General features: G+C 40.0%; 1 protein-coding gene across 1 annotated transcript in view; it reads left to right on the top strand.

Moving 5' to 3' along the window:
- LOC126162875 (regulatory-associated protein of mTOR) overlaps nt 1-27,333 on the top strand; it is a 307,137-nt gene that overhangs the window by 171,338 nt on the left and 108,466 nt on the right. The window contains exons 13-14 of the mRNA XM_049919663.1: nt 7,205-7,348; nt 11,218-11,341. Of these exons, the coding sequence (XP_049775620.1) occupies nt 7,205-7,348; nt 11,218-11,341 (268 nt within the window). The remainder of the gene's footprint in view (nt 1-7,204; nt 7,349-11,217; nt 11,342-27,333) is intronic.

Genomic DNA, 27,333 nt, shown 5'->3' on the forward strand with positions numbered 1-27,333 from the left:
TTATTCCCACTTGTAACAATATAAATTTCTTCAAACTAAAATTTGCATAAATATTCTGATGTGATGACTGAATTTTAATTACGCCAGCTTAAAACCAAATAGAAGCACTGCCGTATAATTTGTTTTGTTTGTTGATTGTTTTTTGCCTGTATCTTTTCACAGTTTGTCAGTAGGTACAGAAAAAGATTCATCTGGTTTTGTCCATTCGAAATTATATTGATTCCCAGTACAACGGTATTCAGTAATTACATCAAGCCATGTAATAGTGAAACTTCAAACCAAATAATGATAGGCAAGTACAGGCTTAGTGTATTTACCTAAGTAACAGGTGGAGCTAGAATGCAAAGTACATGAAAGATGATGACGAAGTGGGTAAAAAGATTCTGAGGAAGAACACTGAACACAAAGTGCGCTCTCTCTCTCTCTCTCTCTCTCTCTCTCTATCTCTCTCTCGACACACACACACACACACACACACACACACACACACACAGTGTGGTCCATTGATAGTGACCGGGCCAAATATCTCACGAAATAAGCATCAAATGAAAAAACTACAAAGAATGAAACTTGTCTAGCTTGAAGGGGGAAACCAGATGGCACTATGGTTGACCTGCTAGATGGCGCTGCCATAGGTCAGATGGATATCAACTGCTTTTTTTAAAATAGGAACCCCCATTTTTTATTACATATTTGTGTAGTACATAAAGAAATATGAATGTTTTAGTTGGACCACGTTTTTCGCTTTGTGATAGGTGGTGCTGTAATAGTCACAAACGTATATATCACGTGACATTCCGCCAGTGCGGACGGTATTTGCTTCGTGATACATTACCCATGTTAAAATGGACTGTTTACCAATTGCAGAAAAGGTCGATATCGTGTTGATGTATGGCTACTGTGATCAAAATGTCCAACGGGTGCGTGCTATGTATGCTGCTTGGTATCCTGGACGACATCATCCAAGTGTCCAGACTGTTCGCCGGATAGTTATGTTATTTAAGGAAACAGGAAGTGTTCAGACACATCTGAAACATTCAACCTCAACCTGCAACAAATGATGATGCCCAAGTAGGTGTTTTAGCTGCTGTCACAGCTAATCCGCACATCAGTAGCAGACAAATTGCGCGAGAATCGGGAATCTCAAAAACGTCAGTGTTGAGAATGCTACATCAACATTGATTGCACCAGTACCATATTTCTATGCACCAGGAATTGCATGGCAACGACTTTGAATGTCGTGTACAGTTCTGCCACTGGGCACGAGAGAAATTACGGGACGATGACAGATTTTTTGCATGCCTTCTATTTAGCGACGAAGCGTCATTCACCAACGTCGGTAACGTAAACCGGCATAATATGCACTATTGGGCAGTGGAAAATCCACGATGGCTGCAACAAGTGAAACATCAGTGACCTTGGTGGGTTAATGTATGGTGCAGCATTATGGGAGGAAGGATAATTGGCCCCCATTTTATTGATAGCAATCTAAATGGTGCAATGTATGCTGATTTGCTACGTAATGTTCTACCGATGTTACTACAAGATGTTTCACTGCATGACAGAATGGTGATGTACTTCCAACATGATGGATGTCCAGCACATAGTTAACGTGCGTTTGAAGCAGTATTGAATAGCATATTTCATGACAGGTGGATTGGTCATCGAAGCACCATACCATGGCCTGCACATTCACCGGATCTGATGTCCCCGGATTTCTTTCTGTGGGGAAAGTTGAAGGATATTTGCTATCATGATCCACCGACAATGCCTGACAACATGCATCAGCGCATTGTCAATGCATGTGCAAACACTATGGAAGGTGAACTACTCGCTGTTGAGAGGAATGTCATTACACGTACTGCCAAATGCATTGAGATTGACGGACATCATTTTAAGCATTTATTGCATTAAAGTGGTATTTACAGGTAATCACACTGTAACAGGATGCGTTCTCAGAAATGATAAGTTCACAAAGGTACATGTATCACATTGGAACAACCGAAATAAAATGTTCAAACGTATCTGCATTCTGTATTTTAATTTAAAAAACCTAACTGTTATCAACTGTTAGTCTAAAATTGTGAGCCATACGTTTGTGACTATTACAGTGCCATCTATCACAAAGCGAAAAAAGTGATCCAACTAAAACATTTATATTTCTTTACATAACTACACGAATATGTAATAAAAAATGGTGGTTCCTATTTTAAAAAATGCAGTTGATATCCATTTGACCTATGGCAGCGCCCTGTAGTGGGCCAAACATAGCACCATCTGGTTTTCCCCCTTCAAGCTGGACAAGTTTTGTTCTTTGTAGTTTTTTCGTTTGACACTTATTTCATGAGATATTTGGCCTGGTCATGATCAAGGGACCATCCTGTATATATATCACACACACACACACACACACACACACACACACACACACACACACACACACACACACACAAAAGTATTGAGTATCACCTTGAGAAAATCAAGCTGAGACCATGAAATTCTTCACTTGTGTGGCCATATTATCTGTAGGTGCTTTACACTTTGTGAGGATATTTTTTTCTTCCGTTGTTACAACTGCAATAAAATGCATGTTTTTCTCACCAGACGCATTTAGCTGTAGTTAAGTAAAGCATCATTAGTAGTCAGTAATTAAATATATGTACATTTTGATGTGTTTTCTAGATAAAAAAAACAGTTCATTAACAAATTTTTGGTTTTTCACTTGCAGTAATTTTTGCTTGGTTTTTTGCTTAAATCAGGAAATGTCATCTACCAGCACGTGTCTGGTTTCTTTATTCATTAGGTACTGATAATAGTGGTCTAAGTTTACACTGCTTTGCGAAACCTATGCATTTTTTTACATTTAACAAAGCACAATTTCATACGCCATTGTTCACTGTTTCCTTGTATACTCCTAAGTATGTTTTGTGTTTGTAGTGTTGCCAGCATTGCCACTAATTTTTTTATCTGTGTATTTATCTTTCTTTCTCTATAGTTCATAGTATGTGTGTTGTTCTGTTTAGTTATGTTACTGTATATTTATTTACTGTATAAGAGTAGTGAAGGAGTTGGTGGGGGAGGAAGAAGCAAAGATGAGTGGACATAAGTGTATAGTGTAGTGGTGTGCTGGAAAGTGATTTGGGGAGTGGGGCGAGAGGGGGAGGGGGGGGGTGAAGGATGGAAAAGGCCCTTTTCTTTTTCATGTGATTTATTCAGTTATTTTATGTAGTATTTGATTCCCAATCTTTATTTGGTCATTGTGCAACTTTTTATTTTGTGTTAAAGCTTTGTGTATGTAGAAATTTTTGTGCAAAGATAGGAGGTTTCTGTCTTTACTGATTCTTATAATGGTCATATCTTCATCAATAGTGTCCAGTCTGTGGTATTCCTGTTTAGATGGTCTTCTAATGCTGTTGAATGGTTTATACCATATTTCAGTGCTCTGATGTTTTCTTTATATCTTGTGGCAAATGTCCTACCAGTCATCTCAATGTATATTTTTTCACAGTCACCACAACAGAGCTGATAGACACCAGATTGCTGATATCTGTCTGGTTTCGATTTCAGTTTTGGTATGTGTTTTTGTATTGAGTTTTTTGTTTTGTAAGCAATGGTTATGCATCTTTTTGATTATGTTACTTATTTTATGTGTGAATTTGGTGTGGTAGGTCATTGTATGCCATTTTTTGTTGGTATGCAAGTTGTACATGTTGATGTCGTTTGATTAGTTTTTTCATTATTTGTGTATTATTTTTCTGTTTAGTTTTCTACCAGTGTTTACTGTGTCCATTTTTTAAAGCTATTTGTTGCATAATGGCCATTTCCTTTTGTTAATCAGAATTGATTTGGGGGACTCTGTTCAGTCTGTTTAACATGTTTTTTATTGTGGCCTGTTTCTGATATTGTAGGTGGTTCGAGGTAGATTTAAGATAGTGTCACTTGTGGGTTTTCTGTTTATGTCTAATGTGTGGTTGTGGTTGTTTTTTCTTATGGTTATGTTTAGAATGTTGAGTTTGTCTTCTAGCTTTTCTGATGTTGTAAACTTCATGTCCTTCTGCATCATATTTATGTCTTTCTGTAGTTATTGTATCTTATTTTGAGGTTCATCTGTCACGCATATTATGTTATTCATGTACCTGCACCAGTAAATAATGATGCAACTTTTCTTTGTTATTATGTCTTCAAGTAGTAATTTTTGTGTATGATTCTAGAAAATGTTGGCTAGTGTTCCTGAAATAGGTGAACCCCTTCAGTAAACCTTCTTCTTGTATTTAGTATTTGTGATTGAATTCAAAATAATTTTGTTGTAGTATTAACTGTGACAGTTTTATTATTTGTGTGTGTGTTTGTGAGGTAGCTGGTTTTGTATCTTCAAGTTTCCTTCAGTTAGTTTTATCGTTCCATTAACAGGGATAACACTGTACATACTTTCTACATCAAATTAATTTTTGTGCCATCTGAAGTTGATACTCACTTCAATATAGCACAAAAATGAAATAATCCTGCTATTTTCATGTCCATCATGGAAAAAGTCAAATGCTGGATATGCAATACAACTGACAAAATGTAACTAAAGCATAATAAGAAACTTGTAAATCTCAAATTGCACCACACAAAACTTCATAACAACAAACACATTCACACACATCATTCCTATCCAAGGGCGGTCAGTCTTACAGATACAGTACTAAATGTAAATGAACAACTGCTCTTAGAAAAAGGTTTAAGACACAATGTTGACTTACCAGCAAATGAACAACAAATAGAAGATCTCATTATAGAATCTGAATATATTCTCACTACATAAGAAAACATGACAGCAGTAATGTAAATGTAGAGCTAACTAAGGAATTAACAAAAGAAGAAATTAAAACATACCAACACAGACTGAAAAAGATAAATTCAAATATAATTGTGATGAACAAAATTTAAAACTCTAAAGAAAAAACTGCAAGCAGAAAACAGCATTGTAACAAAATCTGACATAGACATAGTGTTGGCCTCAAGACTTCATCACCAAAAACGACATAAGAAAAGTTAAAATCAATGCCAGCTGACAGATTTTGAACATATGTTAAAAACACCCTCAAAAACATAGCAGCATATATGACTGTGCTGTAACATTGTCATGAAACAAAAACTCCACCTTGGATACTGTCCCGCGATACTTTGTCTTGACAACTTCTCAAGCCTCATCTGGGAATTTTGGTAGTAGGCTCACCTGATGGTTTGCCTTTTTTGAGTCTAATCTTTTAGCACTACACCATATCAGTCTCAAACACACTGAGCATCTCATTTATTGTCAGTGGTGACTCCTCCTGTTCCCTCTGCTTGCTATGCTCCTTTGTCCTGGTGTCATTGTTATATGCCCAGCACACATCCATAGTGATTAAACAGCTAAAGAAGTCACCTAGATTTGTCTGACACAGCCACGTTTTTCTGCTGCCTTTGTTTGGAGGGCTTTTTGATGTATGTTAGTACTTGTGGTGAACAATGAGTAGTGAGCAACCTTTGAAATGTTCTAAATGTCATGCAGGATGTGGAAATCTGATCCATGACTGATTTTCATTTTATCCACTTTTTAACCTGACTGTGATACATTGGTCTTCGAGCACCAGGGCCGCCACGTCTCTTCTGATTCCTGGTTCTTCACAGAGAGATGGTCTGACCCTCTATTCTTCATCATTCACACTTCACTGGAAGCAGCTGCACCATGTTAGAACTGTGTCATATGAAGGTGCATGCTTGCCATGCACTTTCACCAACTCAGCATGGACTGTGTAAGGGATCCATGACCCCACGAACATAGATATTAGTATCCAACACCCAGGTCGATAGCACACAGGAGTCGGTTGTCGAGCACTGCAGGAGGCAATGAGATGAGAGTCGAGTGAACAGTGGTACTGGAGAGATGGGCAAGAATGGTGCTCGAGTGAGTAATAAACAGTAAATTCACTGGAGTATGACAAATGAGCGCGTCCCCCTGATCATCGTGGGGTGGACCCTCATCGATACTGATTCGCAAGTGATATGAAACCAAAAGTGACAAGTGCCGAATTACATGTTTCGCGTCGGCCAGCAAAAACCATGGATTGCAGTGAGGATTGTTGTGAATGTTAACCATCATCATTTCGTGTGACGAAGTACTTAAAATCAGCAACCAATAAAAGATATAACCATAATTAGACGTGTAAGGCAAAGGTAGCAGCTGCCTCAGAATTTGTGTGTTCATAGAAAATACAATACAGTTTGTACATCGCAACCTGTATGGTGTTTAATAATAGACAAACTTTCAATCATTAACTATTCCGTCTCAGGACAGCCACACTTGGTTGAAATACCCCTGAAGCCACAGCAGGAAAACCGATAGCCTTACATCCATTAAGCACATGGTCATATAATAATAATAATAATAATAATAATTAACTGTTTGGCAGCTTTGGTAATCATGCAGAACCCAATAAAGGACATAACAGGGGTGTTTCAACTGTCACAGTCTTCTTCTCCTTCAAATGCAAGGAATGAGTTTCCACATAATGACCCATGTTATGAAACTTTCAGTGTATACTAGGGCGGCAGACATGTATCTGCAAACAAAAAAAAAATAATTATGCAATTTTGTTTTTTCAAGGGGATACTTAAAACTTTTTAACTACCACTTGTGTATGATGATTGATTACTCTTATTCCTTCGGTTGTTTGTTTTTTTACAGTCAGACTCCATTACATCTTCCATACTTTTTATGATATTTACCATTATTTCTCTTGTTTTTGTGTCTATTTCTATTCTACCTAACTCTTTTATGGGCTTTTTCTTAGTGTTAGACAATACTCTCTTCCTTATTCCTTTGTTGCTGCTTCACTTTTTGATCCAATTAAACCAATATACTGTGATTCTTTTCCAATCCTCAGAGTTTTGCGTGTATTCTGTTTTAGCAGAAGTCATATTTTGCCAATCATCCTTTTATTCCAGAAAGAAAGGCTAATCAACTGTAATGTTCTCACAGACATAACAAAGATTTGCTTACATCAAAAGCTGAAAATAGTGAAGTACTCAATATGTTTGTTCATTACTTCTCACTCCCTTCGTGATAGAATTAGTAACATATTTTTTCAAAATGTCATCTTCTACTCATTGAAATTAATATTTTTCTCCCTGTGAACTTGCTCATATAATTTTATATTTTTATGTTCCGAACTTTCAGGTTAGAGCAGCAGCTGTGTATGCATTGGGAACTTTCATCAACTCTGTCACCGAAAGAAGTGAGCATGCCAACAATATCGATCACACCATTGCCATGACGCTACTTAATACTGTATCATATGATATGAGTCCTCTTGTTCGCAAGGTATGCAGAATAATTCAGTTTTATCCATGCAGTAATGGAATTTCAGCAATTTATGTATTTAGATTTAACATCTACACTCAATTAAAAGAAACTAAATGTCATATATTATTTTTTAATCTACTGTCGAAAGTGTATAGAAGAACTGAGAAAAGTGTTATTGTGCACATTACTTCCCATTCTCAAATCCTCTCATGGAGGATGCTCCATGCCCCTACACGCAATCACATGGATGTCACTACAATAAATCAAAACAATTAATAAGTAACAGCTGCTACGTGAATGCCAGGCGGATTTCTTCAACAAGGCTGTAGCCAATATTTTTCTCCTTCTTTCTCCACCTAGCAATTTGGTTGTACATTAATACCCCGGACTTATGCAATATGTGGGACTGAGTGATAACCCTGTAAGTTGAACTCACATAAATCGTGTTCCAGTTTTGCATATAAATAGAAATTTTGTTGAACTTGGACCAGAGACTAAAGAAAACAATGTGATGTAGAAGAAAACTATTTAATAAAATGTTCAGCAATACAACAAATTAGATTACAGTGCAGTATGATTCATTGCATCATAAGTTATTGTAATGTAGAAGGCTTCATGAAATCTAACAATTCGTTTGATGAATCAGTTTTTCTTTTTTTCTGCTTCTTATGCAAAATTTCCTTGTAGCACACTAATGAATTTTTTATTCCCCATTTTGTAAGGAAAATGTGCATTTTGTTGAAATCTATTGCTTGTTAAATTTGTGACCATTTTTCAGTTGAACTGAGGCCTTATTTCAAGTTTGCAACTGTCATTTAATCTTCTGGTTGAACTAAGTATGAAGACTCAAGTTGTTGAATGTTTTACACATGCTCACACAGTTATGTAAGCTCATCAATAGTGCTAACTCTATAGAGCAAGAACCAACTCGTTTTGGCAACTTTTTTATTAAGGAAACTACAGTAAACCACCAACAGGAACACACTCTTCAGAACCAACAAAACGATAATGAGCTTTTCTGCAGATCAAGCAAATAACAACTAATTCATATAATCAGAGTTCCCTTCAACTCTATACCATATAACTGTCCCATGTGGAAGTTGGCTGTTAGCAGCTGGTAGGTAGCCTAACATGACGGAAGTGACATCTCACAATTGTTGTGGAAGAGAGCATGGTGAAGCTGGCACACCACTGTACTGGCCGATCTTCTCCATGCTCAATGAGTCAAGAACTACCTGCTGAACAGCTGGGCGCTGGCTTATCTATCCCCAGGCGGATGGATATTTCTGGGACTATTTGGACCCACGTGATCGCCAAGCAATAGTTCATTGATCATCGCGCACCCTTCCTCTGCTGCTGGTTGATGCTCTCTGATGGACGTTGGCCGTACCTACGTGTTTGTTCTCAACAATGGTATTTGCTTGTAAACACTCTTGTATCGGCCAGACTTCGTAGTGGAGTCAGCTACTGGTGTCGCTGGTCTGCCTGCGGAGTTGCTGCTGCAGTAGGTGTCTGTGGTGACTGCAGCATCCTGATTGTGTGAACCCAGCAGTTCTTGAACATCATCACCATCCACCTCTAAATTTAATTGCCTGTCAAGACTGACCACATCTTCAATCACATTATCAGTTTGATTAGGATTTGGTGCTGATTCTCCCTGGACAATGGTGAAAAAAATGGACACAGTTTTTTTCAGATACCATTATAGTTTTTTGCAAAATTTCATTCTGAGATTGTCCAGTAATTCTCAAGGCATCTAAATCACTGAATTGCTTCCAAAAGTGCTAAACAGAGAGCTTGTTGTGTTGTTTCATTGCTGCACGTAGATATACAAATGATCACCTTGTGTTGTAAGGTTGGAATGTTTTAATGACTCCCTGGTAGTTGAAATGTTTTAATGACTCCCTGGTCAATTGGTTGAAGCAAGATGGTTGTAATAGGTTGCAAAAATAAAACTTCCACACTTGGGTCGAAATTAGAGGAACAAGAGGATGATGTGGTGTGTTGTCAATTAATAGTGTCACTTTAAATAGGATTTGTTTTAATTGTCAATAATGTTCAACTTTAGATATGAAGTAATGACCAAACCAGTCCTCAAGGTGGGAAGTTGTCAACCATGCCCCAGCACTCAACTTCCAAATTACAGGCAACCCAGCTTTAATTCTTTTATTTTCTGGATGGTAAGCTAAGAGAGTTTTTTGAGTCTCCAGCTGCATTTGGGCCAACCATCGCTGTCAGTCGATCTTTGGTGGCTGTAAAGCCTGGAAAGTTTTTCTCTCCTTGCACATCAAAAGTTCTTTTAGACATCATCTTCCAGAACAGAACAGTTTCATCTACACTGAATATGGTTTGGCTGGTGTAGCCACCTTCTTCTGTAACTGCCTTGAGTTTCTCTAGATAGAGTGGAGAGGTCTCTTTATCAGTGCTTGCTGCCTCTCCACTTTCTGTGACGCTATGTCAATTACAACGACTTGTCAGTTGGCTAAATCAGCCATTACCAGCATTAAACATTTCATTTTGGGTTGCCTCCCCTGCTTCATCCTTCAGTCTCTCAAAAATCAACTTAGCTTGAGAGCACACCAAGTTCTCACCAATAGGACAATTTTTCACTCTTACTTGATTATCACATCATAGGAATAAAATTTCAATAGCCAAGGTTGCATAAATTAGTCTCCATTGTTGACAACTGGTTTTGACTATTGTAACTGTCTTCTTCTGGCATTTGAAAATTTTTGTTATAAGATGTGTTCCATTGTGTGCTCATACTTCATGCCATGTCGCCATCATGATTGATAACATATAGCACATTATACACAGGTTTGCTGACAACAAAACCATTTACAGTTATGGTTCTAATGGCTCTGAGCACTGTGGGACGTAACTTCTGAGGTCATCAGTCCATTTACAGTTAAAAAGCACCTTGTGTACATAGGTATGTTTGCATACATAGTGGTCACAAAGGGTTGTTAATTCTTAAAACGAATGATATAAAGTGAAATGTACATTTGCATGTCTTTTTATGTTTGCGTGACATGTTACATAGATTACAGATCCACCTTAAATGAAGTATACAATGCATCTGTTTTTTCCCATGTAAAACATAGAATGCTCCTTCTGTCACATCATAATTTTAACATTGTTTACAATTGAGTGATAATACGATGACATTCATGAATGATACTTGACTCCAAAGAGTGTGCATTTTTACAGTTCCGAAAAATTTTTTCATTATCTGATACAGTCGTATCAACTGCTGATTCTAGTACATCAGACTTCTTTGCCAATCCACAAATTTTCATTTTTGCATTGAAATCCTTGATAATATTAAGTTTACATTCCAAAGGTAATGATTGTTTTTTCTTTATTGATGCAAATGAACCACTCCTGCTTTGTTTGGATGCCATAGTTAGACTCTATCGATCAATGCGTGAAACGATTCCGCATGAAACGTCCAAACCTGTCGTAAGCCGAACACTGTGTGGGTAGAGTGAGGAGGAGAGGTGTGCAGTGCTGAAACAGCCAAATAGAATAACACAAGATTTGCATGAAACAGAATTGTGTAAGTTGGGGTATTACTGTAATGATTCTTTTTCTGACAGCACCTTAACTTTCTTGGACAATTTTGACTGTGTGTTATTCAGTTTCTGGCACTTTGTCTCTTACTTCTTGTCCTCTTTCCAAATTATTTTTTTTTGTTTTGATAGAAAGTATAATTTTCTCTGCAATATTTTTACTAATTTTTATGGGTTGATTGATCTTTTTAACTAGATTGTAACTTAAGTAATTATTATCGATTCATTTTTTAATAATTATTGTAAGATTTTACTTTGCATTCTGTATGTGAGTGGTATCACCACTTCATTAATACCAAATTTTAATTTTTGCAGGAGCTGGTTGTAGCACTGCAATGGATTGTCCTCATCTTTGAAAATTCCTTCCTCTCAGTATGTCTACAAGAAGAGAGCAGGCGAGGGGAGAGTACACTGAGTCCACAAACTGCAAATGTGCCAGGTTATTTTTTAAATAATTATTATTCCTAAAGTTTGTTATGCTCAGTGGTGAAATCTTAGAAAACATTTCACCACCTATTCACTAAGTGCTGTGGTTCTCTGTTACTTCCTGACTTTGTACAAGATATCGGTTAGCTATTGTTGTTTGCTTGAAAAACTGATTTGTTTTAAAGAAACAAAAATTATAACACCTGCACCCATATAGTGAGGTTATGCTACACAAGTGGCTGTGAAAAATCTGTATGAAATCGGTATATTCAATAATGAATTATTGAGCAATGAGTGTAAAGACACTTATTACTCTAAATAAGAAAAATTTAACTGAATTTGTAACCAGAGTGCCAGTTTCCATTGTGAGCCACCTGTGACTTTATCTCAGTCAGAGAAAATGTGTGAACTCCTGTTTACCACATTTAATATGAAAAGTATAAATTGATACTCACTATAAAGATGACACATTGAGTTGCTGACAGCCACACTAAAAAGGCTTTTGGTCAAAGCCTTCTTCAGAAAAGGAAGCACATACATTCATTCACACAAGCAGGCACACCTCACACACAGATGACCACCATCTTTAGCAGCTCGGACTGGACTGCAACTGTCATGTTGAATGGAAGCAGTGATCTGCGGGGAGCAGGGAAAGGGAAGGGATAGCAGGGTACAGGTGGGGAGAGAAAAGTGCCATCTGGCAAAGTGTACACAGACTAGGAGGCACGACAAGACTGCCACCAGATGCAGTGGTGGGAGGCTGTTGGGCATGGAGGGGGGCAGAAGGGGGGAGGGGAGGAAATGGGAAGAGGAAAAAGAGAGGAAGAGGGAACGGAAAAACTGGATGGGTGCATTGAAAGAGAGCAGCACACAAAAAGGGTGGGGAAGAAGGGAGGGGGGGGGGGTGAATAGGAAGGTGATAGTACAGGCAGGGCAAAAGCTGATATTGTGTGGAATGTGTGGGTACAGTAGATTATTTTAGGTTGAGTCTGGGACAATTTCAGGAGCAGAGAATGTGTTGTAAGGATAACTCCCATCTGCACATTCCAGAAAATTTGGTGGTGGAGGGACCAATGTCAGCCTCAACCATATGGCCTCAACCTAAGGTGACCTACTGTCCCCACACACCCCATCCAACAGTTTTCACCCCCTCTGTCTTATCATCTCCTCACTTTTCACACCCACACACCCTCTTTCTGTGCCACCCTCTGTCAATGCAGCTGCCTGTCTTTCCCCTTCCCTTCTCTCCCCTCCACCTCTTCTTTTCCACTACCCATTCCCCCTCCCTTCCACCTCTCTACCTGACAGCCTCCTAACACCACACCTGGTGGCAGTCTTCTAGTGCATCCTTCTTGTCCCTGCACAGTCCACCAGACAGCATTCTTCTCTGCCTCCACCCAAACCCTGCTACCCTAGTCCCTAACCCGTCCCCTCTAGATTGCGGCTTCTGTTCATTGTGACAGCTGCATTCTGGTCTGAGCTGCCTGAGATGGTGGTCGTGTGTGCATGAGGTGGGCATGCTTGTGTGAATGAATATATATCTTTGTGTGTGTGTGTGTGTGTGTGTGTGTGTGTGTGTGTGTTTCCTTTTCTGAAGAAGGGTTTGGCTGAAACCTAAATGAGTAACAGACCTTTTGTTGTGTCTGTCTGCAGCTCAACGTGTCATCTTTGCAGTCAGCAGCGGTCTACCCTTTTCCGTATATTGTTCGTATGTAAAGTGATGACAACTTTATGCCTGCATTCAGAATTTTGAAATACAGTCTTCATAAATGTATGTTGTCAGTGTTCTCCTCTGTGCATGGATATTCTTTGTTCGCAGTCAGTTGCGTGGAGTGTAGTGTAGTAGAGTGAGTTTTGAAACCTGAGAAAACTTTTCTCACCACTATTAGAACGTAACACTTGTGTGTGTGCACACACACACACACACACACACACACACACACACACACACACACACACACACACACACACACACATTCATTCATTCTCACCTACATTGACAGTACTTTGATGTGCAGTTATATTTATTTCAGTCTAATGAAATAAATTTCTTTGGTTTTAAATGACTTTATGGTTATGTGGCTTTTGTCTCATCCCACTCAGCATTTCTTTTCTATACTGGTTTGGAGCTTCCAGATCTCTCTCTTTGTTCACACCACTTCAATTTGAAAGCACTGAAATGAAATCGAGCTGACTTGACAAAAACAGTGGTACCATCTGATATCCCTTGGCTGTGGCCTGTACAAATTAGTGACAAATATACCACCTAATTATGGCTCAGACTACTAGATCACCCCTCATATGAAACAGAATCTTCCTTGCAACACTTTTTTTGTATGCATAGTACCTTTTCATCTTCATTATGCAGTTTTTAAGTTTGATGTTTTCTATATTGGTGAGTCCTCTGGCCTACATAAATTTAGTTTTAATTACCTCTTCATCTACCTCCTTTGCTATCCTCTAATGACCCTGATGTGAATGGGACACTTCACTTTTCCTCTGAGTCTGAATTTTGGCCACTGTGCTCTCCGGTTCAGTACCAAAATCTGTGGGCGTAAGTTATCCTCATCTCATGGAACTCTTTTACTCCTGTGTGATCAGTAATAGCCATTCCTTTTCCCCTGGACTGAAACTGTGATAATTAATGAACCTTGCAGCCTAAAAGTCATTGCACCCATCTTACCTACTATTATTACAGGGGTTTGCTCTCTCTACACCTACATCAACACTCTGCAAGTAGCTGTGAAATGCATGGCAGGGCGTACTTAGTGTGATGCCACATGTTAGGGTTTCTTCCTGTTCAAATCATGTATGTAGTGTGGGAAGAAGGGCTGATTAAATGTATTTTGTGTGCTGTAATTAGCCTAATGTTGTCCCCATGAGCACCACATATTATTCTTACAGTACATTTTTTGGGCAATGAAGACTTCCTTTCTTAAAGATGAGTTACTCCAGAACATTATTCCATGTGATATTATTGAAGGAAAATATTCAGAATATGTCAACTTACTGATTTGTCTCTCCCCAAGATTTTCAATGATTCAAAGTGAATATACGGCTGGACTAAGTTGTTTTAGGAGTTCTAAAATGTGATTTTTCTAGTTTGAATTCTCATCAATAAAGATACCTAAAATTTTTCATGTTTCCACCTGATTTATTATTTCTTCACTGTGTGTTACACTTATCATTAGTATAATACCTCTGGATGTGCAGAACGGAATATGTTGTGTCATTTTAAAATTGCAGCAAACCAGTCAATGACACTGTTAAGAATATTGATTTGTATTTCTTTATGTTGCTGTACATACATACATACATACGACTCATCATATAATTGATGCATTGAGCTGTTGATAGGTATATAATCAAGATTTAATATGTTACTTCTATGGTAGATAATGTACCAGAAAACTTACACATAGAATGAAGCTTTCAGCAATAATAACTAAGAACTAGCAGTCTGATTGCCTGCTGGTGGTTCACAACAGATACACAACACATTGACTTAAATGGCTGCTACAAAGTCTGTGCCATCTTGATCCCTCCTCCCCTTGCAATCCTTGTGGCCCCAGTCTCTCTCTTTTCTTCAATTTATAGTTTCTGTCTGTAGATGTGGATTCCTTACAAAGCAGATTTATAAACAAGCAATTGTTTGGAATGGAGTAATATTCTTCATGTAGTTGTTTTGAACTTAATGTGCCTATATTAATTTTTACTTCTTTTTTTACATAAACTTGGGCATTAACCAAAATTTATAAGTGGTGTTGAGAACCATCATGCAGAACTATCTTCTAACCTCAGGCACTGAACACAATACAGTGTTAATGCAGGTAGTACCTACAAGGCCTTTGCAATAAATAAAGTGGTATGCTGTAACAAATCAAATTTTTACATTTTATATTAATTGAAGTAAGTAAGAGACCTTGCAAGGAGAAAATGTGTTTTATGCAGCTCATATGGCATTAGCTTAATGTGGGTTGGTAGTATGCACTGTATTCTACCATTTTGTGTGAGACACATTTTATTCAAATAGATGAAAACCAGAAGGAAAGAAGTTGAAGTTCAGACCCAGACCTAGGTCAGAAATTGGCCATATGTGTTTTATCTAGTTACGAAATAAAGTCCAGCAAGCAATCTAAATAGCAAAAAGATGAATTATGAGCTTTAGGAAATGTGAGCTACCCAATAGTCATGATGTGTTACAGCTGGGTGTGTAGTATGACTCAAATAACCACCTACAGCAAATATGCCCTTTTTTATTGCTGATTGCTCTGCAAATGTTGGTTGTTCTTTGCTGTACTTTCAGAAACTACTTCATAGTGTGAGTAATACATTCAGAAACTGTTGAAATTATGTCCATCTATATAAACATTATTGCTGCTCATACACAGGTGTGAACTAAATGTGAATGGCTTATATTTGTACTCAGAGCAACAACATTTTTGTGGCACTTGTGTGTAATGGCAGGTGTGTCACAGTCATCAGGCTTCATTGATGGAACTAAGTTAATGTATGAAGCTAAGACCTCTATTAAAATCATAAAATACACTTCATATTGCCCACTGTGACCTGTCACTTTAAATGAGAACTGCTGGGGGAGGAAGGAAACAAGCAAGTCAGCCAGCCTCGTTCCACTCATAGACAGTCTCGGGGAGGTGAGTGGTGGAAAATCCCCACCTCATTGTTATTCTGCAGGCAGCATATAGCTCCATAGCAGTTTTTGGAGTCACTAGCCGTCCCTATATTTTTAAAGGAAATTAAATGCAACAAAGCATAATGGAGTAAACATAAGTTTACTAACAACTATTTCAGTATTATTGCTATGATCACTATATCATATCACCAGTTACCCAACTTTTGCTTATTCTTCCATTCTCATCAGCCCTCATTAAAAATGCCAAGTTACAGTGTTCAATATCCTTCCCATTTGGTGCAGATTCTGACAACAGTTTGTACATGATCAGTTTACTGCTTGGAACCCGAATTACAACACATGACAGTCATGAGACAACCACAGAGAATTACATTTTGTGTAGAATTCCACAGAATTGATGCCTACCATCAGTATAGCCTCCAAACTGATCATTTATCCTTATGCAAAGCAGTACAAAACATCTTTTAATGCTTCTTGTTAGGTAAAGGCTATGTGTTGTGAATGTGGACTGTTGCAGGCTTTACTCACAACTAGAATGAGGTATGCCATTAAGTGGAGTATATTTATTGTAAAAATATGCCTTGAAAATACTTGTACTACATTGTGTTCTAACTTTTATGCTTTTTTGACCATGCAGTTAAATTTTTTCTAAGTTTTAGGCACCATCTTACAGACACTTTAGTGACTACTACACAATACAGCTCCAACTGTGATATGCTATCTTTGATGTTCACTTGTTTAAATAATGATGGATAGATAGATTTAAAATTGTTGAGTGCTACACATCACGGTCATCAGTGCTCTGTCTCAAGATTGTTGTGTTGGTGTATGAGTAGTTACTTTTGTTACAGTGAATAAACAAAGACTGTACCACTAGAACCACAGTAATAAAAGATTTCATATACAGTATCCAGTACATCCACTCATATCATTGTCATATAAAGTATTAATAAAACAGAGGATAGTGTCAAATGGCTGGTTGATTGTGTGAACTAATAGGATGAACCAGCCAGTCAGAAACACATTAGAATCGTCATTCAATTACTTGTTTCATCATCACATAAAATTGTAGTTAAGTCCCTCAGCAGATGAAAACCTTCCCTCCTAGCAGTACTCAAAAAACTTGACATTACTCTTCATGGCCACAAGAGATAAGCATGCATCATTGGACAGTGTCTGATGTGCAAGTGCGTGAGGACTACATCAATCCTCCTTGGAATTCGAAAGGAAGTGCACCATGGTTGAACAGTTGATTGGCCGACCACAGCTTGTTGTTGGCCACTTTCAGCCACTGTGTTTCCCCCTCAGCTAACATGCTCTTTATCACCCATGACATTATAACCTGTAGGGAGACATCACAGTGAACTGTAGTTCATTTTTGGCAGGCTCTTTTCACTGCTCTGTCAGATTCCTCATTCCCTTCAATTACTGTGTATCCAAGGACCTAACAGAAGGCTATCTCCATCTTTTCCTATACAAGAGGTGGATAACGTCCAGGACCAGCTGAACTATCCTATCTGCTGAATAACATGCAGAGTACTTAGTGTATCCATGAAGACAGGAAACGTTCCTCCACCAAGAAGTATTGAATAATGAAACCGTCCAGTCAATGAAGGAAAATTATGGGAAAAATTTGTGTAGTTGCAAACTTTGCACAGTGATAGCAAGGAGTGTCATGAACAACAAACATGCTAAAAATCCCCACTAGTGGAATGCGAGCGTGAGGGTAGATGGTGTCTAAAGGTCATATTTTTATTGGGTAATTCGAAAACAGTGACTACTAGCAAATATGCTTTCCAGTACAAAACTGAACTGCTCTAACTTTCCTACAAAAAAGGCCTATTCATTTTTTTTCTCTCAGACTAATAGTTTCCACATTGCAGGGGATGGAAAAATTGTAGGTTATTAAAAATAGTGTTTTAATGGTATAGAACTACAGTTTACTGTTAAAATGAAGTGGATTAAGAACAAATACTAAATGTGCATACAATGTCTAAGGGCAGTAGAGCCATATTAAGGGATAAATTGCATTCTGGGGTAGTAACATGGTGTACGGGCTGGAATAAAGGATAGAAGCATTAGGGAAGCTAGGTCACGGGATTGTGGTCTTGCTTTTCCCTCCTTTATAGGTTTGAAGACTAAACAGTGAGCAGGCAAGTCCCACTCTCTGTACCCCACTACATAACTAGAAACAGCTACAGGGTGTTTCACAAAGTAATACCAACACCCTGCAACGCACAGACATGCCAAGCGTGTTAGGGCTGGGGGCTGATAGTTTTTCAGCACTAGATGAAATACAAATATCAGTTACTAATAATACAAATGCAAGAAACACATGTGGGCAGAATGAACATTGTTCTACTCTGCCAGAGGCTAAATGATTTTTAGTCATGCTGTACGGCAGTTGTACCTATCTTCCAGAAAAGGCAACTTCCCACACTAAAAGTGCTGGGCACTTTTCATTTTGCAGACTGACTGTACCTTCTACATTTCCTGTCCAGTTCTTGTATGCGAGTAGGCAAAATATCTTCACTGAGCTTGCATTTACATAGTGGAGTTATTTTCCATTTATTATATGAGTATTTATTTCCAGTTGTTAAGTGAGCTCTTATGTAAAATAAATTCCCACAAGCAGTAGCTGAGAAGTGTATAATGTGTAAGTGTAATATTGCCCATGACCTTTTTAGTATTGCTGGTAATGGTATAGGATTTGTAAATGTTGCACTTTTCTGCTGTCTGTTATTGACAGTGTATTTTAGAGCTGTGTATTTGTGTCACAGTCACATGGTTGTGAATTAATGAACGAACTGAAAGTTACAGCACTTTGCTCAGTATTAATTGTACTGCTGCTTTATTGCATACATCTCTTCCATTCAGCAACTGCTGGCGCTTATAGACTGGGCTTCACTAAGTTGAGCCACTTACCACACATGCATAGTACATCTTCCAAGATGGGTGTGAATGTTTCTGATGAATTGGATGTGATCATGTTCAAGTCTAGAACAGTAATCCTTTGCAATGCATTGCCTGATTTAGGCTGAAGTATGTGAAGTGCCATAACACCTAGGAGGCCTACCTCTGTTCTTGAGTGAGACAATTTAAGCCTCTGAGCCTTTTCAGATGTTGGAAGAGCTGAGGCTTGAATGATGCATTTGATTCACCTCATCCTGTGCAAAGCTCTCCAGCCAGTGACATCTGAGACAACTAAATTGATATTGTCAAATACGTATTGGCAGCATGTTACACTTGAAACAGGCTCTTCAGTGTGACACACAATTGACACTCCATTTGTTGAACTTTTTTACATAACAACTCATGTAACAACCACAAATAAGTACTCATTTAATAAATTGAAAATAACTCCAGTATGTAAACACAGGCTCTGTGAAGTTATTTTGCTTACTCACATATGGAAACTGGACAGGAAATGCTGGAGAGGTGTAGTCTGCTGTAAAATGAAAATTGAGCAGCACTAGTGTAGTGGTATGGTAAGCTGCCTTTTTTGGAAGACAGCTACAACTATCCTAGTGTGACTAAGCCTCAGCTTCTCCTAAAGCAATGTAGAACAGTTTGCAGAGATTTATGTAAATTCTGTCCTTATGCATTTCTTGCATTAGGATTCTTAGTGACTCATATCGGTCTTCCATGCAATGCTAAAGCACTTTGTGGAAAATGATCTCCCCCCCCCCCCCCCCCCCCAAGCATGTCTGCGCACTGTGTCACCTTGTAAGGCGTACTGTGGGGGTGAAATGCACTGTAGTTGCTTCTCATGATGTAGTGGGATAGAGAGAATGGCGAATCACCTACTCGCTCCTCAGTTTGCAGACCTTTGAAGGAGGGAAGAGCATGACCAGTATCCAGTGACCTACCTTCCCAGAATCCAGGAACCTTCCTTCTCTCACACTTCTGCCCTTCCACATTTCCACTCTGTTATGCCCCAGAGCACAATTTATCCCTTAATACAGCTATGCTGCACTTAGAAGTGGTACACACATTTAATATTTGTTCTTAATCCACTTCATTTAACAGTAAACAGTAATTTTATATCATTAATAATCTGTGATTCTTCCAACCCCTGCAACGTGGAAGGGAAAAAAAAAAGCGGACATCTTGAATGGCTGGAGATAGGACGTTCATATTCATGGGACATGTACATTAGTACATTCTGCTGAAATGATTAGCTTTTCAGTCACCTCATTTGATCATGTATCCTGTTGCCTAGTCGATACAAGATCCACCATGGGCCCTGATAACACGTCCATGCATGATGGCATCAATGCGTATAATGTTCGAATGGTGTCCTGTTGTATAGCCATCCACGATGCATTCACATGGTTCCAAAGTTCAGCTGTCATTGTTGGCATTGGGTCACAGTGCTGAAACTGTCATTTCACCGTCTCCTGCACATCTTCTGTTGGTAACAAGTTTGGTGATCTGGTGGTCTAGGGCAAAAGGCTGACATTTGGTGACCCCAAGAATGCTCATGTTGATGCAGCAACATGTGGTTGTGCACTATTTTGCTGAAAAGTGACATCTGGGATGTTACGCAGAAAGGGTATGGCTATGGGTCACAGGATGTCATTCACATAGGTCACACTGGTCACAGTGCCCTGAACACACACCAACTGTGATTTTTGGTTGTACCCAATAGCTTTCCACACCATCAGGCCCTAAGTTGGCACTGTATGTCTTTTGCAAATGCTATCACTGTGATGCCGTGGCCATCATTTTCAAACAAAGAGAACCTGGATTCATTCAAAACACTATCTGATGCCATTCCTGTCCCCAGTGATGTTATTTCATACACTATTGCCGTCTAGCACGTTTTTGCACATTCATCAAAGGTAGGTGGAGAATTGGATGACGAGCACGTAACCCAAGCTGTAATAAACGCCAACAGACTGTCACCACTGATGGTGTACAATGTGTTTCATTGTTCCACTGTTGTGCCAGAGCCGAGGAGGACACAGATCTGTCCTGCTGTGTGCTGTGCCATTCAGATGACATGTTGATGTTGGTCGGAGTGGTGCGACTTGACCTATCTTGTCATGTCTGATGGCCTTCCATGAACCATTTTGCACACATCCGTTGCACTGCTAAAACACTTCATCCCACATGGGCAGCAATTTCCCAGATGGATACATCACATTCTCTCTTGCCAATAACGCACTCTGTTTCAAACTCACTGGTTTGATGGTACTGTTCGCGCATACATCTGCGAGGCATTGTGCATATCTGCTCAAGTCACACTCATCCATCACCTTTGGTTTATGGTGACAATGGGAGCTGCACGCACATTTTACTGGTAGGTGGTGTTGCGGCCTGATAACACTGTTGACCTTGAACCACAGGCCGATATGGTTCAAATGATAATCCTTTCTGCAGCATTCCACGTGGGAAAAATATATCTAAAAACAAAGATGATGTAACTTACCAAACTAAAGCGTTGGCATGTTGATGGACACACAAACACACACACACACAAAATTCAAGCTTTCGCAACCTACGGTTGCTTCACCAGGAAAGAGGGAAGGAGAGGGAAAGACGAAAGGATGTGGGTTTTAAGGGAGAGGGTAAGGAGTCATTCCAATCCCGGGAGCAGAAAGACTTACCTTAGGGGGAAAAAAGGACAGGTATTCACTCGCGCGCGCGCGCACACACACACACACACACACACACACACACACACACACACACACACACACACACATATCCGTCCGCACATATACAGACACAAGCAGACATTTGTAAAGGCAAAGAGTGTGGGCAGAGATGTCAGTTGAGGCGGAAGTCCAGAGGCAAAGATGTTGTTGAATGACAGGTGAGGTATGAGCAGCGGCAACTTGAAATTAGCGGAGGTTGAGGCCTGGCAGATAATGAGAAGAGAGGATATACTGAAGGGCAAGTTCCCATGTCCGGAGTTCTGACAGGTTGGTGTTAGTGGGAAGTAGCCAGATAACCCGGCCGGTGTAACACTGTGCCAAGATGTGCTGGCCATGCACCAAGGCATGTTTAGCCACAGGGTGATCCTCATTACCAACACTGTCTGCCTGTGTCCATGTATACAGGGCTATTACAAATGATTGAAGCGATTTCATAAATTCACTGTAGCTCCATTCATTGAAATATGGTCACGACACACTACAGATACGTAGAAAAACTCATAAAGTTTTGTTCGGCTGAAGCCGCACTTCAGGTTTCTGCCGCCAGAGCGGTCGAGAGCGCAGTGAGACAAAATGGCGACAGGAGCCGAGAAAGTGTATGTCGTGCTTGAAATGCACTCGCATCAGTCAGTCATAACAGTGCAACGACACTTCAGGACGAAGTTCAACAAAGATCCACCAACTGCTAACTACATTCGGCGATGGTATGCACAGTTTAAAGCGTCTGGATGCCTCTGTAAGGGGAAATCAACGAGTCAGCCTGCAGTGAGCGAAGAAACGGTTGAACGCGTGCGGGCAAGTTTCACGCGTAGCCCGCGGAAGTTGACGAATAAAGCAAGCAGGGAGCTAAACGTACCACAGCCGATGGTTTGGAAAATCTTATGGAAAAGGCTAAAGCAGAAGCCTTACCGTTTACAATTGCTACAAGCCCTGACACCCGATGACAAAGTCAAACGCTTTGAATTTTCGGCGCGGTTGCAACAGGTCATGGAAGAGGATGTGTTCAGTGCGAAACTTGTTTTCAGTGATGAAGCAATGGTGAAGTGAACAGACACAATGTGCGAATCTGGGCAGTAGAGAATCCTCACGCATTCGTGCAGCAAATTCGCAATTCACCAAAAGTTAACGTGTTTTGTGCAGTCTCAGGGTTTAAAGTTTACTGCCCCTTTTTCTTCTGCGAAAAAAAAAGTTACAGAACATGTGTATCTGGACATGCTGGAAAATTGGCTCATGCCACAACTGGAGACCGACAGCGCCGACTTCATCTCTCAACAGGATGGTGCTCCACCGCACTTCCATCATGATGTTCGGCATTTCTTAAACAGTAGATTGGAAAACCGATGGATCGGTCGTGGTGGAGATCATGATCAGCAATTCATGTCATGGCCTCCACGCTCTCCCGACTTAACCCCATGCAATTTCTTTCTGTGGGGTTATGTGAAAGATTCAGTGTTTAAACCTCCTCTACCAGGAAACGTGCCAGAACTGCGAGCTCGCATCAACGATGCTTTCGAACTCATTGATGGGGACATGCTGCGCCGAGTGTGGGAGGAACTTGATTATCGGCTTTATGTCTGCCGAATCACTAAAGGGGCACATATAAAAACAAAGATGATGTGTCTTACCAAAAGAAAGCGCTGGCAGGTCGATAGACATGCAAACATACACACAAAATTCTAGCGTTCGCAACCAACGGCTGCTTCGTCAGGAAAGAGGGAAGGAGAGGGAAAGACGAAAGGATGTGGGTTTTAAGGGAGAGGGTAAGGAGTCATTCCCATCCCGAGAGCAGAAAGACTTACCTTAGGGGGAAAAAAAGGACAGGTATACACTCGCGCGCGCACACACACACACACATATCCATCCACACATATACAGACACAAGCAGACCAGGTTTTGGAGGGAGTGGAGCTGGCAGTGGGAGATTGAGTAGATGGGAGAGACTGGGTTTGTGTGCAATGAGAGGAGGTTGAGGTTTGCTGAAAAGGTTGTGAAGGGTGAGTGAGTTGCCTTTCCGGAGGTGGGAAACCAGGAGATTGGATAGTTTTTTGAGGTGGAGGGTGGCATGCTGTTCTAATTTGTGGTTGGCCTGTAGGAGGATGCTCTGAACAGCCGGTGTGGATGTGGGAGAGGAAAGATTGAGGACTTTTATTAAGGATAGGAGTTGACAGGTGTGTTCATTGGCTGAGTTGATGTGTAGGTGAAGGATTAGGTGGGTGAGGGCGATGGATTGTTCAGTTTGGAACTGGTATAGGGACTGATGGAAAGAAGGGTTGCAGCCAGAGATGGGAACTTTAAGTGTGAGGCCTTTGGGGGTAATGCCAAATGTCAGACAAGCCTGAGAAAATAAAATATGGGAGCGTAATTTGGCTAGGGCGAAGGCATGTTTGTGGAGGGAATGTAAATAAAACTTAATGGGGTCGTTGTGGGGGTGTTGTGAGGGTGACGTGGTATTAGAAGGTGGAAAGTGTAACATTAGGCTGAAATGAAAATGAAAATAAAAATGTATGGGGAGAGATAAAGGTGAACTATAAAGTAACTGGGGATCTGATGTGTAAAAAGGCGAAAAAGTGTTGGTTAAAGCTGGGCTATGTTGATCCTGTGGTGAACTTGGGTTGGTAGACAACGATGTGTACAAAGGTTAGGTGGTTGTGTTGCCGCCAAAACACGTTAAAGGGTGGAGAAATTCGGGAAAATTTTGAAAAAACCGCGTGTAAATGTATTAAAAGGAGTGGTTTTGTGGTGGCAGATTATGAAAATGAGGCTAACAATTGTCTGACGAAGAAATAATGACGTTAAAACCTGTGGGAAGCGGCTAAAAATTATCAGTGATGTGGGAAAAAACGGACATGGAAATAAAGCGAAAGTTATCGGAACTAGCCGAAACGGTTGTTTAATAGGTGAAAGGAACTGTTTGTGAACTAGAAATGGTGGATTTTATATTAGCGGTAGTGTTGAAAGCGGAAAAAATTTTTTTGTTTATGGTTTGGAAGTGGGTTACGTATTATTGAGTATATATAGGCGGGATAAAATTGTATAGTAGATAACGGTAAAAAGGAGAAGGTGAATACAAAGTGAAACTACTGGCAAAAACAGAAAGAGAAAAGAAGACAACAGAAAAGATTTCGAAATGCAACAGTGACAATAACAAACGTAATTGTTGGGTTCAAATTAATGATATGAATATAATAGAGGGAAACATTCCACGTAGGAAAAATATATCTAAAAACAAAGATAATGTGACTTACCAAAAGAAAGTGCTGGCAGGTAGATAGACACACAAACATACACACAAAATTCTAGCTTTCGCAACCAACGGCTGCTTCATCAGGAAAGAGGGAAGGAGAGGGAAAGACGAAAGGATGTGGGTTTTAAGGGAGAGGGTAAGGAGTCATTCCAATCCCGGGAGCGGAAAGACTTACCTTAGGGGGAAAAAAGGACAGGTATACACTCGGACACACACACACACATATCCATCCACACATATACAGACACAAGCAGACCAAGCTGTGTCTGTATATGTGTGGATGGATATGTGTGTGTGTGCGAGTGTATACCCGTCCTTTTTTCCCCCTAAGGTAAGTCTTTCCGCTCCCGGGATTGGAATGACTCCTTACCCTCTCCCTTAAAACCCACATCCTTTCGTTTTTCCCTCTCCTTCCCTCTTTCCTGACGAAGCAGCCGTTGGTTGCGAAAGCTAGAATTTTGTGTGTATGTTTGTGTGTCTATCGATGTGCCAGCACTTTCGTTTGGTAAGTCACATCATCTTTGTTTTTATATATATACCAAACAAAAGCGCTGGCAGGTCAATAGACACACAAACATACACACAAAATTCAAGCTTTCGCATCCAACGGTTGCCTCATCAGGAAAGAGGGTAGGAGAGGGAAAGACGAAAGGATGTGGGTTTTAAGGGAGAGGGTAAGGAGTCATTCCAATCCTGGGAGCGGAAAGACTTACCTTAGGGGTAAAAAAGGACAGGTAAACACTAGCGCACACACACACATATCCATCCGCATATACACAGACACAAGCAGACACATATGTGTGGATGGATATGTGTGTGTGCGAGTGTATACCCGTCCTTTTTTCCCTCTAAGGTAAGTCTTTCCGCTCCCGGGATTGGAATGACTCCTTACCCTCTCCCTTAAAACCCACATCCTTTTGTCTTTCCCTCTCCTTCCCTCTTTCCTGATGAGGCAACAGTTTGTTGTGAAAGCTTGAATTTTGTGTGTATGTTTGTGTTCGTTTGTGTGTCTGTCGACCTGCCAGCACTTTCATTTGGTAAGTCACATCATCTTTGTTTTTAGGTATATTTTTCCTACGTGGAATGTCTCCTTCTATATATATATACCCGTCCTTTTTTCCCTCTAAGGTAAGTCTTTCCGCTCCCGGGACTGGAATGACTCCTTACCCTCTCCCTTAAAACCCACATCCTTTCGTCTTTCCCTCTCCTTCCCTCTTTCCTGATGAGGCAACAGTTTGTTGTGAAAGCTTGAATATGTCCGGAGCAAGTATGGTGGGTCTGACACACCGGTGTCAATGTGTTCTTTTTTCCATTTCCAGGAGTGTGTGTGTGTATATATATATATATATATATATATATATATATATATATATGAAGGAAACATTCCACGAAGGAAAAATATACCTAAAAACAAAGATGATGTGACTTACCAAATGAAAGTGCTGGCAGGTCGACAGACACACAAACGAACACAAACATACACACAAAATTCAAGCTTTCGCAACAAACTGTTGCCTCATCAGGAAAGAGGGAAGGAGAGGGAAAGACGAAAGGATGTGGGTTTTAAGGGATAGGGTAAGGAGTCATTCCAGTCCCGGGAGCGGAAAGACTTACCTTAGGGGGAAAAAAGGACGGGTATACACTCGCGCACACACACACATATCCATCCACACATATACAGACACAAGCAGACATATTTAAAGACCATATATATATATATATATATATATATATATATATAATAGAGGGAAACATTCCACGTGGGAAAAATATTTCTAAAAAGAAAGATGATGAGACTTACCAAGCAAAAGCGCTGGCAGGTCGATAGACACACAAACATACACACAAAATTCTGGCTTTCGCAACCAACGGTTGCCTCATCAGGAAAGAGGGAAGGAGAGGGAAAGACAAAAGGATTTGGGTTTTAAGGGAGAGGGTAAGGCGTCATTCCAATCCCGGGAGCGGAAAGACTTACCTTAGGGGGAAAAAAGGACAGGTATACACTCGCGCACACACACACACACACACACACACACACACACACACACACACACACACATATCCATCCGCATATACACTGACACAAGCAGACAGAGAGCAGCAGAGAGAGCCTTAACAAATGTCTGCTTGTGTCTGTGTATATGCGGATGGATATGTGTGTGTGTGTGTGTGTGTGTGTGTGCGCGAGTGTATACCTGTCCTTTTTTCCCCCTAAGGTAAGTCTTTCCGCTCCCGGGATTGGAATGACTCCTTACCCTCTCCCTTAAAACCCAAATCCTTTTGTCTTTCCCTCTCCTTCCCTCTTTCCTGACGAGGCAACCGTTGGTTGCGAAAGCCAGAATTTTGTGTGTATGTTTGTGTTTGTTTGTGTGTCTATCGACCTGCCAGTGCTTTTGTTTGGTAAGTCTCATCATCTTTCTTTTTATATATATATAAAGAAACAT

The sequence above is a fragment of the Schistocerca cancellata genome, chromosome 2, assembly GCF_023864275.1.
Source record: "Schistocerca cancellata isolate TAMUIC-IGC-003103 chromosome 2, iqSchCanc2.1, whole genome shotgun sequence".
NCBI lineage: Eukaryota > Metazoa > Arthropoda > Insecta > Orthoptera > Acrididae > Schistocerca > Schistocerca cancellata.